At 35.9% G+C, this 21,336-nt stretch overlaps 1 protein-coding gene and 1 long non-coding RNA gene across 5 annotated transcripts in view; one reads left to right on the top strand and one right to left on the bottom strand.

Annotated features, from left to right (window-relative positions):
- LOC139964576 (epidermal growth factor receptor-like) overlaps positions 1-21,336 on the bottom strand; it is a 168,327-nt gene that overhangs the window by 107,384 nt on the left and 39,607 nt on the right. The window contains exon 1 of one of the 4 annotated variants that reach the window (XM_071966278.1): positions 3,801-5,962. The exons of 1 other annotated variant lie outside the window; for it this stretch is intronic. In XM_071966278.1, the coding sequence (XP_071822379.1) occupies positions 3,801-4,116 (316 nt within the window). In that variant the 5' untranslated portion in view covers positions 4,117-5,962. Of the gene's footprint in view, positions 1-3,800; positions 5,963-21,336 lie in introns of those variants that run through there. 2 more of the 4 variants (XM_071966280.1, XM_071966279.1) reach the window with 2 other exon arrangements.
- LOC139964583 (uncharacterized) lies at positions 953-3,393 on the top strand. Its single transcript, XR_011792021.1, has 2 exons — positions 953-1,578; positions 1,753-3,393. It is a non-coding gene; the product is annotated as an uncharacterized lncRNA (long non-coding RNA).

Below are 21,336 nucleotides of genomic sequence, written 5' to 3'. Positions count from 1 at the left end.
TATAATTCTTTTTTCTTCTCCAAACTAACCTACCAAACAACATATTCAATAACATTATAAATTGGAAGAATTGCAGGCTCTTTGAATTGGGGGTTTTCTAATTCCATTTTCACTACTCTTTAATTCCTTATTTCCAATGGTAGACAACCAATGTATATTAAATTTCACCAGTCTTTCTGTCATACATGTTTAAGTGTGGACAAAGGAATTCTCTGAAGAATGTAAACTGGTTTATAAATTGGTGCCATAGTATTGTGTATACACACTGAGGTACCATATTACTGTGTGTAATCACTGAGGTACCATAGTATTGTGTATACACACTGAGGTACCATATTACTGTGTGTAATCACTAAGGTACCATAGTATTGTGTATACACACTGAGGTACCATATTACTGTGTGTAATCACTAAGGTACCATATTACTGTGTATACACACTGAGGTACCATAGTATTGTGTATACACACTGAGGTACCATATTACTGTGTGTAATCACTGAGGTACCATAGTATTGTGTATACACACTGAGGTACCATATTACTGTGTGTAATCACTAAGATACCATAGTATTGTGTATACACACTGAGGTACCATATTACTGTGTGTAATCACTGAGGTACAATAGTATTGTATATACACACTGAGGTACCATATTACTGTGTGTAATCACTAAGATACCATAGTATTGTGTATACACACTGAGGTACCATATTACTGTGTGTAATCACTAAGATACCATAGTATTGTGTATACACACTGAGGTACCATATTACTGTGTGTAATCACTAAGGTACCATAGTATTGTGTATACACACTGAGGTACCATATTACTGTGTGTAATCACTGAGGTACCATAGTATTGTGTATACACACTGAGGTACCATATTACTGTGTGTAATCACTAAGATACCATAGTATTGTGTATACACACTAAAGGTACCATATTACTGTGTGTAATCACTGAGGTACCATAGTATTGTGTATACACACTGAGGTACCATATTACTGTGTGTAATCACTGAGGTACCATAGTATTGTGTATACACACTGAGGTACCATATTACTGTGTGTAATCACTAAGATACCATAGTATTGTGTATACACACTGAGGTACCATATTACTGTGTGTAATCACTGAGGTACCATAGTATTGTGTATACACACTGAGGTACCATATTACTGTGTGTAATCACTGAGGTACCATAGTATTGTGTATACACACTGAGGTACCATATTACTGTGTGTAATCACTGAGGTACCATAGTATTGTGTATACACACTGAGGTACCATATTACTGTGTGTAATCACTAAGATACCATAGTATTGTGTATATACACTGAGGTACCATATTACTGTGTGTAATCACTGAGGTACCATAGTATTGTGTATACACACTGAGGTACCATATTACTGTGTGTAATCACTGAGGTACCATAGTATTGTGTATACACACTGAGGTACCATATTACTGTGTGTAATCACTAAGATACCATAGTATTGTGTATACACACTGAGGTACCATATCACTGTGTGTAATCACTAAGGTACCATAGTATTGTGTATATACACACTGAGGTACCATATCACTGTGTGTAATCACCAAGGTACCATATCACTGTGTGTAATCACCGAGGTACCATATCACTGTGTGTAATCACCGAGGTACCATATCACTGTGTGTACACACTGAGGTACCATATCACTGTGTGTAATCACTGAGGTACCATATCACTGTGTGTAATCACTGAGGTACCATATCACTGTGTGTAATCACTGAGGTACCATATAGTACTGTGTGTGAACACTGACATACCCCATATTTCTGGGTATAAAGACTTAGCTACCATATAGAGTTCTGTGTATAAACTCTGAGGTGCCCCATATTACTGTGTATAAAGACTGAGGTAACACAGCACTTTTTATAAACACTGAGGTACCCTTTATTACTCTGTATAAACATTAACTTACCATTGTTCTATGTGCAAACACTGATTACACAATGTACAAATGCAGTGGGTGAATACAATTCAGGATACACACATTAAAGTGAACAATGACAATCCACACTTCAGTAATTTGCATATCCAGCCTAAACTATAAGCACTGTAATGATAAAAATAGTCCTCTCTCCTACCTTGCCAAGGTAGGGTGGGTGCAAAGTGTAACATTATAGATATATAGTAAATTAAGGCGTGAAATCTGGTAATTTCACAATCCTTAGCTTGAAACCATTTTTGATCTTTGGTCCTTCAAGTGTTTAAACAAAGCCATGCAGTCACCTTAGTTCAAGTATTGACTTATTCCATATCATCATGACATGGTAAACAACTCTTCTTCAATACACAGTTTACAATCTCATAGTGAGATGTATGTTGCTAACTTAACAGGATGGTTCAACTTCTAGCCCTGCAGGGTAATAGAGATCTTGCCATTTCTGATGTTGTAACACAAAACAAAATAAGCATAAACTCTTCCATTAAAAAGTTTAATCAATGAACAGTCATATCAGAAAGCTCATCACACCTCCAGGTATACCTAGTACAAGAAACAAAACTACTTGATTTCTGTGATTTAGTTAGTCCCCAAGCGTATGGTAGGTCAACAACTTGGACAAAAACACTTTCAGATAAAATCTCATGAGCATTGATATTTGAGAGGCACTGGAAACGAATTGACATAGACAATTTTATCGAACTTTGTGTGAATATTTCTTCTTTTTTCTCTCTTCATGCAAATCTGTGGACTTAAAATGCAACAGAGTGAACAGACTAATTGAAGATGAAACATGACAAGACTAACTATTTACTGACTATCGGGCAGAGGCAGGAAGAGGCAGGAAGAGGAAAGAGAGTGAATGGGTGAATGGAAAGATGAGAAGGTCTCTTCATTACATTTTTCCTTTGTGCTTATACATAACGAGACACAAATATAGCTTAGTTAACACTTTTAGTGTAATTTGTTTCTTAAACTAGTTCCATAGCAAATTACAGAGTGTGGCAAAGCCTAGAAGACTAAACATTGTTTATAAAAACAAGATATGTCACATATCTGCAATACTAGAAGCATAACTTTCCTTTGTAACAAATTATAGCCAGGTCTTAGATTACATTCACCAAAACTTGCAGTAGACCCTGGGAAGATACTTGGGTTTGAGTTTGTTGAGTGTATAAGCATCTAGGCTTTTGTACTAAGTATGTACTTTAAACAGTTCAAAGCCAGTTGTAATCCCATCTAGGGCACTTATTAAGCAAACTCAAGGGCAAATCGGGAACAGACAATTTGTGTAACTAAACTACTCAACTAATGTAAATTTTGTAGATAAATCAAAATCAAGCTTGGCCGTTTACTCGTAAACCATGTTATCCTTGTTATTTCTGTTATACTTATAAAGTTGATATACTTCCTAGTAGAGTGATAAAACAACATCCTGCTCGTACAGCTCTAAAAATTTATGGAAGTCTTTATAATGGAGCCATATCTACCATTTTCATAAACAGGAACAATAAATATATAATTTCTTATACTGTTAGATCAAACAACCAGTGAGCAGTTAGTCTGTAATGTGTAGGTCACGCATAATAACTGCAGTGACATCATTTGTACTAGAGATTTGTTGTAGTCTACATACAAACAACATACATTTAACACTATAGTTGAAGGACACCGATTAGATTTACCTTCTTCCACCTTAAGGATAACTGACAAAGGCAAATTATTCAGAAGTTTGAAAATATCCTTGATAAGATGAACTCAAAACAAAACACCAATAGCAATACGGAAAGCTGAACTAAACTTACCACCATTTCTGACATTGCTGACATATCCAAGCACTTCGTTGTTAGATTGGAATGAAATTAGCGTTAAAAGGAAGAATAATACTGATAAATGTCGCCTTCTCCATCTGAAATTTAGTGAAGAGAGTACTCGACTGCTGATCCATGGCGTGGAATTATGATGGAAGGTTTGTATTGCACATTTACTGTTCTCTGTATCTTGCACTCGATACCTTTGTGCTTGCAACCACGAGTGCATTTTATGACAACCGTTTCTCAAACTCAAGTTTTCACTTAACTGGTCCTTTCTGTTCCAAGGAATAACAGTTTCAGATGCCATTTTCTCTTTCTTAGTGTCAAAACAATGTTCAATTAGTCACGTATAAATTTTTCTATCATGAAACCAAAATAGATCTGTGCATTATGAAAATAAAATTTTGTTATTTATATCCAACAAAAAACTACCTCTTCAATTTTTCATGACAAAATGATTAAACAGTATTTAGTTTGGCATCAACAGTTATCTAAATATGAAGATGAGGAATAATCCTGTTTCTTGTCAGTAAGCAGTTTGCAAACAACATCTCAGAGTTATATGCCTCTCATCCACTGTTTCCTAGTGCACACGTCTTTCACAGTGTATTAGACACAAGTCACTAATGTTTTATATTTCTAACACCCTTTCTTACTTGGCTGCGACCCTTAACTTGCCACAACATAAAATTTTCAGGGGGCCAAAAAATTTATGATCATCGCCCCAGCTTTGTAGCATTCATTAGTCAGACTGGTTCAGTTGCTTAAACTTGATCAAGTGGGAGTCATTATCAGAGCCGACAGACAGCGAGATTCAGGTCACTCACAACCTAAACTCACTTGAGTATGTTGATGTCAGTAGCTCTAATCAGCAATGATATCAAGGTCACAGTGTCAGCTGGAATTTAATCAGAACTGTTGTTCAAAAGAAGAAAAGAATTAGCTCTTACGCCTGATTTTACCTACACCTTGGATGAACACAAAACCTCTCCATTCCAGTAAATAATAAACCCTTTCCTACAGTCCAAAAAGTTAAAATCTTCCACAGCTTGAAGTCTAGAATTTCCTGGTAAATCAATCACTTGTAGATATAGTTGTTAATTACTGCAATTACAGCCAGTGATCACAAAAATTAAGGTATTTAACAGAACAGTTCCCTACTCTCACAAACTTTTAACAATATTCCAGTCTCAATATGTTATGTCATCACATCACAAATGGCACATATTTAAATTATGCATACAGCTCCTTCCAAAGTAACTTCCCTCTTCACAAAATATCCCAGATGTCGTCTGCTACCGGCTAAAATTACTGTCCAACGGAGAGAGCAACACAAACTACACAGGGCAAAAATTCATTAGAAGCGGTATCATGTGAGTCTGTTAATGGAGTGAGAGAGAAGTGAGGGTTTGCAGATGCAATCAAGTAAACTCCTTCTCAAACTGTTGAGAGTTGTGGTAGTCAATTAATGGACTCGGAGAGTTGACAATATTGAGAGTACGGTGTGTGTGAGGAAGATGACTGTGAGCTAGCTCTGCTGATATCTAATGCAACAACAACAGACCAACCAACAACCAAACCACAAAAAATATAAGTAGCTATTAATCCAATGTCTGGCTGAAGATGAAGATGAGAGCTGGAAACTATTCAAGTTTTGTGACACCTCTGAAATTCATTTCAGGTCAAACTGGTTTTGTCTTCAGGGGACAGACAGTGCTGTGTTCTTCAAAGCAGGTTTGATGGCAGAGATTTTCAAACCTTCTAAAAATATCTGAGCTATTCACTTTAACTCCTTTGGGGATGTTGAAGTTGAAACCAAATCACAAATCTCTGGCTCAACTTACTCCTGTGCAATGTTATGGTAAATCCTTTTTGTAAATGTATCTTACACGATAATCAGACAGTGATATTCAGTCCCTGTCTAACTCTAGTGAGGAACAGTCAAAGCTTTACAGCAATGTAAAACAAAAATCCAGGCCATCACACAAAAAGCCCTTGGAAAAACCAAATCAACAAGTTATGGAACATCCACTTTTAACTTATTCTTGAAGCCAATGAAGTATATTACCAGGTCTGCTGGAGGTCCCTGTTAGCATACTGATTACTATTTGTTTGATCTAGTGGAACATGCCTCCTCAGTGGTGCACACAGAGACCTGGTAGCTATATATTCATACACGTAAACAGTTCCCTCAATATGACACCATGTGTAAGTGACTAGTTCAATTAAATAAAAACTGTAAACAAAGCATTTACTCTGTTTGTAAAGACCTCACCAATAAGTTTAGTAACCCTGCAGTGAATCATCCAGGCAGAACAACTCCAGGGTTAGTCAGGCAACAGCATGCAGTCAGTGTATTTTAATGAAGTTGTGTGTGAAGGGCATTATCAATCAAAGTGGAGAGTTTACCATCAAAAGCTGGAATGAAACTTAATGAGCTTAAAGCTGGTAAATAAAAGACTTAGTCTTAAAGAGTCCATTGGAAAGGTCAAACTGTACACGAAAAGTAGAAAACACATGGCAAAAAAACATTTACAACAGGCTGACTCAATATAATGTTATAATCATGTTCTTGTGCTTTATAGCTCATACTAAAAAGCCCTAGAACCCAGCCAATCAAAATAAAATAAACAGCACAAGTACATCATACATGTAACCTTACAGAGTATAACAATAGTAAGGAGTATCACAATTGATCAGAAAATGGATATTAGCATTTATCATCTGCACCTTTCGATACATGCCTACACCCCCCCCCCCACACTCACAACCATATCCTTGCATTTTTTCTGCATCATTCCCTTTTAATGAATAGATTAAGGTTTCAAAATGAACTTAAACTTTGAACTTGCCTACATCATAGTACCAAAGCTTCAAGGTTAATTTTATTAGAACTAGGCAACCAAGTAACCTGAATTCAATCTTCCAATATTAATGGTCTTACATATACAATATGGCTTGATCTACTGCTGTACCTACTGACATAACACTGCAGCCAGGACATTAAACTCACAAAACAGAGAATGATAAAATGTCTCCATAAATCTTTTTTTTTTCTTCAGATACCTGAACTCTCTTTAAAAATCACTTACAAATTTTTAATGGCAAGGTTACAAGCTCCCTGGGGATCAGCAGGGTGAGCATTGATAGCCCATCCCCTCCCCTCCAGCTTAATTATCCAATCCCCCAACAACTGTCTGGGCAGCTTTGATCACTAATCTCTGACAATGAAACTCTTATTTACTACACTGATGAATGATGACTTACTCCCACCAAACACTGCAAAGGCTCAATGAACTCACAAATGTCAGAAGAAAATAAGGGCAGGATTTTCCATTTAAAATATTGCTCAGAATGCAATGTTGATGGGGTGGGGGTGGGGGTGGGGGTGGGTAGGGGAAAGGTTTTTTATTCAGTTAAGTATGATAGGAAAAGTTAGAAATTAGTCAGGAATTGCAAGTCAAACTTCCAATTTCTTTCTAATCAGGTTCATTTGTTGGCATTGACAAGAATAATTCCGATCAGGCTGACAAATTTATGTTAAGGATGTGACATATGTAAACATCACATTTCTTATTCCATGCAGTATGGCCGACCCTAAAGTACATGGTTCAGGAGCCCAGTTTCTGTTAATTGAAATAATTGTCTCTTCAGCAACTCTAAAATACATCAACTTTCATTAAGTTTTCTAGTCGGACTGATGGTTTGAAAATGAAAATAAAATCGTGGGCAATGGAGAATATCCTCAAACCCACAAAATGTCATGTTCCGATCTGATACCAACTCTCTCCCTCTAACTTTAGACCATATACATTGACCTTCAACCCTCCAATAAAGATTTTGATTGTTCTGTAGACTTAAATTAGCATGTTGAATGCCTACAAGCATACACAAGCATACTTCCTGCCTTACCCCTGCACCTGCAAAATTTCTCTAAATGTTATTCTATGCAACATAAAAAAAAATTGTTAAAATATAGATCCTTTAACCAGTACGCACACACTGGCACACACACTGGCCCCTTTTCTTCACAATTTGCTAATTTGCAAGCTGAGTGCATGTGGTATTCAGAGAAACAGCTGAGTCATACTGTACCTGTGCATACAAGAAATATAACTAGCACACACTTTACCTTCATTCATATCAGGCATTCTCAAAGTAAATTTAAGCTTTCTTTCATGAGTGCAAAGCAAATCCTAGAAAGATCATTTTATTCCGAAATAGGACATAATTATTGACAAAAAGAATCTATGAATGACTAATTTTTTTAATTATTCAAAGTGAATTTAACCAAAGAGAAATACAAATTCATGAAGCAATCAAAAAAATTTATCCAATCAATCTATCAGAGAATACAAGCACTTGAGAGAGTATGCAAGTAAGATGAATTTGGTTTATCCAATTTTAAAACCAGAAAGCTAATAGGCTCAATGATTTCTTGCCACATTTCCTTGAGGACATGCAATGTAAGATTTTGAAGTGACCATTGATGAAAGCAATATGCTTGTGTGGACCTTCAGTATGCTGATGCTGAAAAGATCAGTTGAGGTAGGAAAAATCTAACATTAATTTCATGAAGGTGCTTGTAAATGTAATCAGAATGACCATCTCCCTTCCCTCTCCATCTCTCCCCCCCCCCCCCCCGCCCTCCAACCTCCCTCCCACCTATCCCCAATCAAGATCTTGCCCTTTTCCTTCCAATCAGAAGGAAAAAATCCTTACTTTTTGTTTGGTTTAATTGCTTTTCTCATTACTCCAATAATTAACAAACTTTAAGAATTCCTCTACACATCCTCTACACATGGGTAAAGCTGATAAAATCAGAAGGACAATTACATATATTTATGATTTGTGCCGCACATTATTGTCAAAGGCTGAACATTTAAGTAATTGCATTCCAAGAAGAATAGACTTTTGCTGTTCCAAAATGTGACTTGAAGTGCTCTTCACTGGTCATTTAATGCATCCATAAATCAATCACTTTTAATGATATTTTCTATGCCTGCGATTCTCTCTTCCAATTAGGATCCCTGAAATAGCCTCATTTGAATAACACATCGGCGTCAGTAACCCAGAGCAAATGCTGTGGTATTTATTAACCTGGCTTAACGGCCGTTTATTAGCTTTGAAGAATCATGGCGGAGGTGAAAAATCTCCCTGTCTAATTAAGACATCAAATCTCAGAAATCAATCACAAGAATGAAACAACAGAAATCTTTACTGTTGTTGCATACCTACTGCTGCCATGCGTAACAGAATCGCTGCGTTGCCAGGTTGGTTCCTATGCCTCCCTCTATCATCATGTGAAACTTATTAATAAAGCCATGTTTACATAACAAACAGGGCATGTGTTTCCAGCCAATGCTAACAACAACTAAAAAACCTCTAGTTCCGGTACTTCCACAGGGAAAAGTAAGGAATTTACAGCTAACAAAATTCATGATGTGTGTTCCATCACTCCTAGGAACACATCCCACAATGTATTTATAATTATCATTTCTATTCTTTATTAGTGACAATCTGCTTTAAGAAAAGAGAAGAAAAGATCATTAACAATAGTTGAAGTTGAGGCAGAATTAGAGGCCAAACTTGAGCCTAGCAGAAGGAGAGGGGGATGATGAGAAACAAGACCTATTATGGAGAAAAAGGCCAAACAGATCAATCTAGGCATGATAGAGCAAGAAGTTGTTAGGAGACAGATTAGTGAAGATGTGAAGTTCACACATGTTTAGGACCATAGAGGAAGAAGGGAGAGGGGGATGGTCAGACAAATAACCTCAACAGAATTAACTGGTCAACAAAGGAGGTCAGAGATAAAAAGTTACATATAACTCTAGGCAATATGGGGTGGGGGGGGGGTAGCATTTCACTGCATCATGGTAAATATCCTACTAGTCTTAAGTTACTACACAAAGAAACACTAGCATTTGATGTATAATCCTTCCAATGTGGACTACACTTTAAAGGCAATATCTCAAACCACCAAGTCTCTACACACAGTAAATACACAGCCTATAAACTGATATCTCAAACCACCAAGTCACTACAGAATAAATGCACAAACTGAAGGTGATATCACAAACCAAGTCACTACAGATTAAATGCACATACTGGGAAGGTGATATCTCAAACCACCAAGTCACCACAGAATTCCAAATCCCAATAAAAGTTTGATATTTCAGTATGCACAGCATCCCCACCTACCTACCAATAGGGTTGACAATAACAATGAGACCTATAATAATTACCAACAACTTCAGCATCACCTGACAGTTAATGAGAAAGTTAGGCAGCTAATATAGCTACCTCTTCATAGCTTTAATTTAAATGTTACCCTGGGGCTATTCTGACCACTTAGCAGAGTTTACTTGGTGAAACGATGCAATTATCTTATGCAAGAATTAGCCAAAGTGCATGCAATTGGCATGGGACTTGAAGATAATTTTCTTTGCTTGTCAAATTCACTGAACAAAACAACGTCATCTTCTTTAAAATTTCAAAGTGGAAGGAGAAAACAAGGGTATTCAGAAGATGGTAACGGATATTACTGATTTCCGTTTGTGTCTTGACTCTTATGAGGAAGAAATCCAACTTATTTTAACAGTATTTAATTAAACTGATCTAGATTGAAGTATGGACACACTTAGAGCAAAATAATGCTGGCCTGGGAGAAATTAATGTCCCATGTACGTCAATGCATCCTCCCTAGATGTTTCTATCAAACTCTCCAGATGACTAATTTGGCAACAAGAGAAGGTGCAACAAGCGCCTTCTATAATTTCATTTCACTTGGGCTCTGTAGTATTTGGGTAAAGGTCATCTTAGAACCAACTAGAAAATTGATTGGTTTTCCAAGGGCTCCCTTTTATGGCTCCAGGTGTGATGACAGTTGATCATTTGCAAAAGCATCACAAGAAAATATGGTGATCCCATATGCTCACTAGAAACGTGATCCAAACATAAACAAAGGTTAACTGCTTTACATTTCTATGCATCTGCCACCAGTTTCCCCTCTCCATCCCTCCCCCCTCCCTCCCCCTCCTCTAGCTCTAGTTAGAGGGTGGGAAGGGAGAATAAACAAGTTATAAAACCTTTACATTATTAATGCAATTAATTTGAATTCATGAACAAAGAGCATACATAGTTAAGTATAGTTATTTGCTGCTATACCACATTTGACATTTGATATTATACCACAAAGTGGGAGATTAATTTACTATTTACTCTTCTTTATTGTTTCAACCCTGAAGCTTTGATAATATGATCCTGTCATTGTAATGGCAGCCAAACTGATGTCCAAATATAGTTCTATAAAAGATGTAGGGCAGCCAAGAGCTGTTCTAGGCAAGGAATCATTCCCAACTATATATACTCAGTCACCAAGCCTTTAGATTTACACATAGAAACGATTACAGACTCAACTTAAAGCAAATCCCAGTAGTTCCAGGCATACTTTTCTGAGAAGCAGAAAGTTACTAGGAGAGAGGATAGGTGGGGGGGGGTGAGTGTAGTTTTATGGTATTGTGGTGAAGAGATGGAGAAGCAGATATTTTATCCTTCATGTAACATAGCTATGGGTCATTAAGCAGCTGGGCTTCAACATAGCAAAGGCAGATCATGTCACCAGTACATAAGATGACACAAATGATGTTGAATATATAGATAGATTAATATGTTACAAACTATGCCATGATCACTCATTTCCAATGACAATATCTGACAATGTCATTACTTTGCTTCAATAAACGAAATTAAAAAGAAGACAATTTCAGTGTCCTCAACCTCCTCTTGCATGCAGCACTTGTTCAAAGTTCAAGGAAAGTACTTGAAACTTATAACTGGCACTTGAGACAAAGTCTCCAATAATAATCTATAAGGGCCTAGGGGCTTTGTAAAGCAACCCACCCAACAAAGATAAAGAAAGGAAAAGCAAGAAGATTTAAAGAGTGGTGTGTGATACTGCATGAACTTGACAGATCTAAATGGTGAGATGAAGGCAGAATTTGAAAAGCAATTTGGTGAGTGGAAAATGCTGACTTTGCACAGTCCTGCTGTAATACAGTTAGCAGAAAACTTCACAATCTTCACAGTATATGAGGCTTTCCACATTGACTTCCACTCACCTTCATATTTTACTTTTTCTTTTTTTTTTTCTTTAGAGTACTATTCCTTCTTTCCTAGTGAATATCATACTTTCCTATTTGGTTTGTCTTTCATATCTTCCTTCAAGCCTCCCTATTTTACAATGACTCTTTTCTGATAACTTTGGGTAGGCTTATTGGAAAAAGTTTTAGGAACACTGTTGGAAAGACTTTAATCATTTTGGATCATGACTTAATTTAAACTTCCACAGATGGTATTTTCCTTACAAAATATGAACAATTCTCATCAAAATAGTTTATTTGTTATATTAAATATGTAGTTTAATGTTGCTTATTAATTCCGATATTGTTTTCTCAACATAAGGGATGGGTCAATCGAAACATAACAGGGAAATTCTACCTGAATTTTAAAAGGTTGAGTGGGTGAGAGGGAGAGGTGGGAGATCAACAACATTTAGCTAGGAAAGTCAACAAGATAAACAGTTACTCTGTCAAGGCTGCAAATTCATGTCCCTTTTTTAGAGTTGTTTTTAGATGGACTGAGTAGGTTGGTCACTTTGATTTAACTACTAAAGTGAGTGAGTTATTTGAGCTATTCAATGAGTCTTGCATTTTGAACCAACCAACAGTCTCTGACTGGTCTTGGGAATCGAGAAGTTTGCTTGATCCACAGGGAGGACAAAGGAGACCCTGGTAAGGTATGAACCCTGAGAGAAAATTATCAAAGCAGATGATGCCTTTACACCTGGAAAATGAGAAACAGATTAAAATTCATTGTGATGGTGAAGAAGATGACCCCTAGAGAGGAAAGGAAATAGTGAGATTGCAGCAACCGAATACAATGGAATCAAATAACAGTCGCATAATTACATTTCAATGCATTTGCTAAAACTGATGTTTTCAGCTGGGTCATTTACTAGACCTTTAGCAATACATAACCTGGATGGGTAATTTACATTCATAGGTAATAAATCAGTGAGGATGCATTTCAACTAGTATTGACACAAACATGAAATTTCTTTCAATTCTTTTAGTAGTTTAGTATAACTGGGGGAAGGAGAAATGGGGGATATTGAGAGCACTGAAAGAGCAAAGGTGGTAACTGTGACTGTTTAAAAAATTACAAATGAAAATCACTGAACTATTTATCCTTTTCTGTAAATATTGCAAATTGCAAATATTCCAAATCAGTGCTGCAGGCATCATAAACGACTAAGAAATAACAAGTAATTGCACCCACTACAATGCTAGGTATGGAGATACTTTAAGCGATTCACAAAATGTTGTGAACAATAATGTTATCAATTAATGTCATCTAAGATTAAATTTATCCTTCTTTAACAAACACCCTCTGTGTATTTCCCATCACCAAGACACGAATTGTCTACTTTGTCGATCCAAAATATTTTGAGGCATTCAGTGACAATAGAGCAACTTCTGACAGCTAAAAGTTATGGAAATAATGAGATATATATACAAATTACTTTAACAAATCAAAAACTTTGCTCATAAATATTTTTTTTAATCACTTCTGTTTTACCTTTATATAATAGGGTGCAATGGTATGGATGTATATACTACAATCAAACTATACCTCCCAACGCTCAACAATGACAAACTATGACCTTTGAATATTATTATATCTGCCTCTTGGCATATTGTTTAGATTTTCTTTGGTTTAATTTCCTCTCATAGTAGTGAGGGAATAGTCACAGGACATTTTAACCTATGTATGTATTTCATCAGGTAAAATTTAGGCTAATAGTGCCTCTCTATGCTGTTTAATAGGTCTGCTGCCACACATGAAGCCCTATATCAGACAAAAAGAAATAAATATCCTCTGTAATCGTTTGATATAAATCACCACCAATGCACTTCCTGCGTGGATGTCTCGTGACGTATATATTACATTTTAGACGCCTTACATCAACAGTTTCCAGGGTCCATGGGAATAAAAGCTGTAGATTCTAGCACAATAGCTAGGTGATCTCATCTCCAAAGATTTAATTAACTGAATGTTAATGCAATTAATTACCACTAGGTCCTTTTTATGGACGAGAGTTCAAAACTCGACACTCAATATTAACAACTTCCTTCTTCAATGGCTGTATAGAAAGAGGTCAATGAAATGCTCTCAAAGCAGATACCATAGTTCAAAATGATAAGTTAAATGATAAATCTACTAAAATCATCCAGAATATCCAATTAAAGCCATACAGTTTGCTTCATAATTTGTTACGTTTTAATTGATTTCTTCCAAAACTACACTCCAGACATTGAAGTGAACCTCTACTGCATGGTATAAATATCTTCAGTGAGACATCTCATGAAATGCAATAGATGTACTGGATACTGAAAGAGTAGCTGTGGCAGCAACAGAGCGCAATGGGCCACAGCAACACATAACAGAACAAGAAGAATAAAGTTGAGGCACAGAGATAGGAATCTTTGCAGCCTTGCTTTGTTGTAACTTAGGGAAGGAGAAAAAGAAGACAGCCTACTTGAAATGTTGGCAGGAAATATAGAGGTCAGACTTAAGTAGGGCTAGGGTAGAGATACAGTTTCCAGGGCTAATGACTGGAAGCATGTAATGTAGAGGTCAGACTTAAGTAGGGCTAGGGTAGAGATACGGTTTCCAGGGCTAGTGATTGGAAGCATGGACTATAGAGGTCAGACTTAAGTAGGGCTAGGGTAGAGATACTGTTACCAGGGCTAATGATTGGATCGAGGATTATAGAGGTCAGACTTAAGTAGGGCTAGGGTAGAGGTACGGTTTCCAGGCTAGTGAAGAGAGTTAGACTTATTATGACGGCATACAGGGGACAAGAAAAAACTTAAGCCAGTTTTGTAACATGCTCAAATTTAATAGGTTTCATCCAGCATTTACATTACAGACAAGTCACGACTATACACAGGTCATGACTAGATACAGGTCATGACTAGATACAGGTCAAGAGGATATATACAGGTCAAGACAGGTCACAACCTATTAACATTAGGTACAACCTACAGTAAGAAGTCAATCCATCCAATTTTGACAGATGAAGTTGTCAGTCTGTGATTCAGCAGATGGTGACCTCGTGAATTGGCTAAAGGCAGACACAGATGACAGTGATGAATCAAATGTTCATGAAACATCTGAAGTACAAACACATTGACTGCTTTGTTACAATCAATTAACCCTTTTTACCGGATAGTCTTTCAATTTGCCTCCCTTCTGCCTACACATCGCATAACCACAAACTGTCATTGGTAATGATGCTCATGTATGTCCACTAGGACCCTGCTGAGAAACAAAACACTGCAAATGAATTTGTTTCAATCAAACATTGTACTTGAACTTTGTAACAGTGCCTCTATTATCCATGCCATAAACAAATACTTCTATTGATAATGACAACCCATCTATTTATCTCATCTTTATCTTGTTTCTACGAATTCTGACCGATTATTTACTAGTTGATTCAAGTCACCACAACCACTCTGATTGGTTTAGGTGGAAGCACAAGCTCCCATGCTGTTTCCAAATCAATAATATTGGGGTGAAGTGGTGCATTTAGTGGCTTACGGGGCACATAGAATAAAGCATAAATATTTCAAATAATTTTAAACTGTTGTCTTAATGTCATCCATGTCATCCATCTTATGTTGTTTATGCTCTTCTTTCCTACTGAATACATTATTGAATCGTTCTTTAACGCCCACCAAACCGTAAGTAGCAGCATAGCAAATGCAATTACTTGTTAAAAGTATTATCTCCAAACTACTCAAAAATGAAAAACAAATTATAGTTTGCACTTAAAATTGAGTCCAAAGGTCTACATCAACATGCAAATCAGTATAAGGAGAGAAAGAGAAAGGTTCAGAGAAGAGCAACTACAAGAGCGCTTTTATAGTCTAGGCAGAGTAACAACATACTGTATGTGTTTAAGGGATTCATGTACATGTCACTACTTCAAGGTAATTTACACACAACAGCCCCAATTAAAGCCCACATAAGGTCTTCGTCATGCTATATTGAGTAAAGATATTGGTTTTCTTTGCACAAAAGTCAACCGCTTTAAGATGTACTGAAGCAGTACTTTAGGGGCTGGCTCAACCAAACACAGATTCCCCTTTATATCCTGTATATTTGAAAAGTGGTAGTACTGTACATAGGATCAACCATGCATGGCAGCAAGCCAAAGTTTAAGCCCAGGTAGTTTGCCCTTAACAACACAGGTAAGGGCTAGTAAAACATGACAAGTTATTCTGATGCTTTGTTCCCCAAAGGAGTTTGCCAAAGTTAAGCAAAATTTGGGTATTCAGTTAGTACTGGGAACTGAAGCACTATTGACAAAGTGCAGTTGAAGTGTTTACTTTGTAAACCCAATGGAGTTTACACTGGTAGGAAAAGGACAAACATGACTATAAAGCAAAGGTTTATTAGTAATTCTGGGTTCAATACACCATGGCTGTGTCAAAGTTCCCTATACTTGTTATAATTAACACTAGTGACAATGTGTTAATAACACTAAGAGGATGACTATGCCAGAAGGTAAGGATCTTTTGATCCTGTTTAGCACCAATCAGCCAAGCAATTACATGAGCATAAAATACATAGTTGTCTTGTTTTTCAGCCTATACTGTCAGATAAGAAACAACTTCTAATCTGGTAGAAAGAAAAACATGTGAACTGAAATAGGAATTATCAGCAGCTAGTTAAATTAAATCTCTATTGGTATGTGCACTGTACACTTAATTTAATTATCTGGTACGTTATCATTAGTCATTACATTGCTTTAAGGATGGGCCACCCTTGAGGCAATGTTTAGAAACACAACAGTTCACTGTCATAATTTCTTTCTACTTTCCCCATACACATATTCCCACCTATGCATGATGCGCGCAAGTTTTCTTTGAAATCTAATATTCTGAAGAAAAAAATTGGGTCAAAGCTGTGCAAAGTTTCAAATGATTTTCTGTAAGATCTCTTGATGGCAACATGCCATATGGAATCTGTCATTACAGATACAATAACTGTTTCATTTAAAAGTATATTTTCACACGTACTGAAAACGAAAATGAAGAGAGAAATAGACTACTGGAAAACAAGCCTTTGAAAGAAATTGTTTTGATAATGCATCTTCCTCCAAGCATGGCCAATCAAACACCACAACACACCATTGGGGTTTTATATCACACATTATGAGGTAAATATAGAGTTATAATCTTTCAGTTTATCTCAGATCTTATATCTATTGTATTTCAAGCACGATGTAGCAATTCTTGCATAATTGACCACAAGCAGTGTACTAAAATTAACCAATGTCGGCCGTTGACATCTTGATTTCCAACCCAATAACACATAAAACCTGAACCTTAGTTTGACAGAATGCAGTAATGAAGCATACAAACAAGGCACATGGGATGTTTTCCTGAGAATGTCTGAGAGCATATAATTTGGCAAAAGTGATAAATAGCACTTGTTCACACATTTCTAGTTAAAAGAACCTTGTTACAAGAACAACTTCAGGGAATATTGTTTTATCACAGATAAAAACTTAAATTATGTTATTCGAATAGTGTTCTTAAAAGTGTTATAAATAATGGCATTAACAATGGGCAACGGCAAAAACTACCCTTATACCATTACCTATTCTACTCATAGAAGGCGAAACAGTTTACTTGAGAAATAAAAATACATTCTCTTTTTTCTTTCCTCAGCAAAAGTACTGGTTTTCAACAAAATTGTTATCATCATTCCACCCATCCTAGCTCTCATTTCCAAAGGATTATATTAATTTCACAATCTTTTCATCTGAAAATGACTTTCAATATCTATATTTTTCTTAGAACAGAAAGAAAAATGTCCCAGCCTTCCCCAAGCCTTCCGGTACAAATGCAAACAATGGTGTGAATTTTGAGATGCTTCACTTCAGCCCATAGAAACTATTTGATGAAATTTTTATAAAACAACCAAATTGCCAATAGACAACACAAATATGTTTCTCTGTTGATTATGTTGCTATGAGCATGCATTTCTGAGCAGAATTTTAAAGCATGACTGGAGGGTTTTTATTAGGCCTCAAGAGCCACACTAAGATAACAAAACATGTATGAATAAAAACAAACTAACTGGGAATAATTCAAAAACTAAAAATGACAGAAAATGCAGGTTAAAGGTACAATAGTCAGCTACACACAATGTGCATTCTAAGTACTATGAGGCATTCTCAATCTACGAATGAGGACCAGCAAGATTTTTTCATCTTACGATTTTTTTTTTCCGAAGATTTTCTTAATTTGACCATTGCTAATGTGAAATGACCTTTCATCTTCATCAAAAAAAAAGGCTGCATATACTCCATATATAGGACATCAACATGCAAAATATAAAATTAATGAAAAGTTTCCTGTAGATATTGTGTTTTCAAAATCATCACAATTTGAACAATAACATCAAATGACCTTTGAACTTCACCAAATCCACTAGCTGCATGTACTCAAATGGGGCACCGCTATGCATAGTATAAAATGAATCCCATAGATATTATTTACATGGTCATCACAATTTGAACACTGTTAACGTCGAATGATCTCTGACCTCACCAATACAATAGGCTGTATGTATTCAATATGGGAGTCAACAAGCAAAACATAAAATTAATCTAAGTTTCCTTAAGATGTTAACAATGTAATCACAATTTGAACAAAAACATCAAATGACCTTTGAACTTCACCAAATCCACTAGCTGCATGTACTCAAATGGGGCACTGCCATGCATAGTATAAAATGAATCCCATAGATATTATTTACAAGGTCATCACAATTTGAAAACTGCTAACGTCGAATGATCTCTGACCTCACCAATACAATAGGCTGTATGTATTCAATATGGGAGTCAACAAGCAAAACATAAAATTAATCTAAGTTTCCTTAAGATGTTTACAAAGTAATCACAATTTGAATATACCTAACATACAAGTAGTTCATTAAAACTCTCATTTTTCTACATAATTACAGGAATAATTGACAATTTTTACTTCCATTTGGCTAAACGCAATATACATCATTGTATGACATTGACTTACTTTATCCATTACTGTATGTATGAACAAATTAATCATTTACTATATTATTTAGGTTGTATGACTATCACTACTGACAACTAAATTATAGTACTTCCACCAAATCCACCAAATTCAATCACTGTGTCACCTCTTGTCCTTGTATGACAAAACCGGCATTTCTTCCCTTATTGTCCTCTGTCAAATACCAAAATTCAAAATTACATACTAGAGGGCAGTATTACTAAAAGCTTTGGCTTCCACAACATCAACTCTTAATGAGGGCAGTATTACAATATATGTTAAACTAAAAGTTAAAAGCTGTTACGACCGTAACTATATTGCTTAGCACAGTATATGGTGTACTATAAAGTAAGTATAAGTAGTACACACAATATCCTTTAGGTCAATTCTGTTTGTTGTTGAACACACCGGATTGTGGTACTAGGCCCACTGGAAACAGGTGCAGTATACCCTTGCTTATGTAATGCTGTTCAACGTACTGTTGTCCAGCATTGTATAGCCTAATTATTGTCATTCTTCTTATTTTTTTTGTGCATTTACATTGAACTGAGAATTTTTACTAAAATTAAAGTAAAGAAAAACCAGATACCCTTTTGCGACAACTGTTGGTTATTTCTCTTTAAAAGTGTTATTAAATTGTTACATTCTGAGGTGAAACATCATATTTATTTAGTGTTTTGTATGATTGAACCAGGGTAATCATTGGTCTACTTTGCGTTTATCTCAGGATAATGCACTCACGGGGTGTACACATAACCCTATCAATGGACACACTCGGCGTACTGCCTCATGTATCACTTGAGTTATATCCTTGTTTGTGCATTATCCTGCACAGTAGACCATTAACACCTAATTCAATGTGGCTCACTATGTGGGAAGGGCAACAGCCATACCCAATGGTCACACATGATGTACTTAAACTCCCATAAAGCCGTCACCTGGCAGTAAAACTTCAAGCACAAGCAAAAAATATCTACTAACAAATATAAAATACACTAAAGTTTTAATTATTAATTCAATCAAAATACTCTTATCCTAAACGCCCCCCCCCCCCTTATCTAAAAGAACCAGTCCACTCTGCAGGAAATAGAAAAAAATCCAAAACAATTGACAATAACAACAGGATTTGTGGGATACATATATCAATCTCAACAGCATTTCTATTACTAATAGAGGGCAGTCTTACAAAATACACACCAGGTTGAACAAGCCCTGCGTATGATTCATTGTCAAGAGTTGTTCATCTTTGATGTAATCACCACTTGGCAATCTCTGATAGGCTGATAATGATGATTCTCATTAAAATATTACTCATCCTAGAAGGATGTGGAAGCAAGGTCATCAACTTCTCCACAAGTTGAAATAAAAATTCTTTCCAGATCTTTGACTAATCAATTAAAATATTTTGTCTTGAGCTCTACATTCACACATTGCAAAACATTTAAACAATAAATGAAGCCAAGCTGATCATTTCATAACATAAACACAGGCTAATTGTCTACAAGTTATTTATAATCAGTGGAAAGTTCTAATAGTACATGTTATCTTGATTGATCTATGTGTTTATGTTTAAAGGTCATCAATTTTAACCAACTTTCCATATGTTTTGAACCTTTTAGTGATTGAGACTATAAATCAATGTTAAAATTCACTGTATGCATTCTGTTTAAAGATGAGGAATATAAATTATTCTTGTTGGCTAGAATGAAATCTTAAATTTTTAGTGACAAAGAATGAAACATGCACATGCAGGCAGTTACATGAAATAAACATGTATGCTGCCTGTAGAAATGTTTGGTCTTATAGACTGGGAAGAAATCCTGAGTAATCAGAATATTTATCATTCCATGATATGCAAATGAAAGTGGCATATATGTTATATGCTTTTGATGTGCTAGCCGAAAACAATCAAAACATATTTAACAGATACCTGTTCGTGAACTAAACATGAGACTGAAGGTTCTGGCAGTGGAAATTGGGCATTGGGTTAGACAAACTTAGGGAGACTTCACCTAAATGAAACATAAAATGTCTCTTCTTCTTTGTTTCAGTCAGTGCTGTACACATGACAATAACACTATTTCAGTTTCAAGTACAATTTTTAACCTTTTTAAATACTATCATATATTAAATTAGAAAAGAAACAATTTATAAGAAAGAAATTCCTATCCCTGACAAGAAGATAATGAAATGAAAAATCAATAAAGCATGTGTTCTGAAACAGTGGGGTCAACCATTGTCATGGGTGTAGGGGGCCTATAAGTATGACTACTGATACACTCTTAACAGCATTATCATGGGTGTAGGGGACCTATTAGTATGACTACTGATACACTCTTAACACCATTATC

This window comes from Apostichopus japonicus, chromosome 23 (assembly GCF_037975245.1).
Source record: "Apostichopus japonicus isolate 1M-3 chromosome 23, ASM3797524v1, whole genome shotgun sequence".
Lineage (NCBI taxonomy): Eukaryota > Metazoa > Echinodermata > Holothuroidea > Aspidochirotida > Stichopodidae > Apostichopus > Apostichopus japonicus.
Note: the sequence above shows the minus strand (reverse complement) of the source record. Positions and strands in the feature narration are given on the sequence as shown.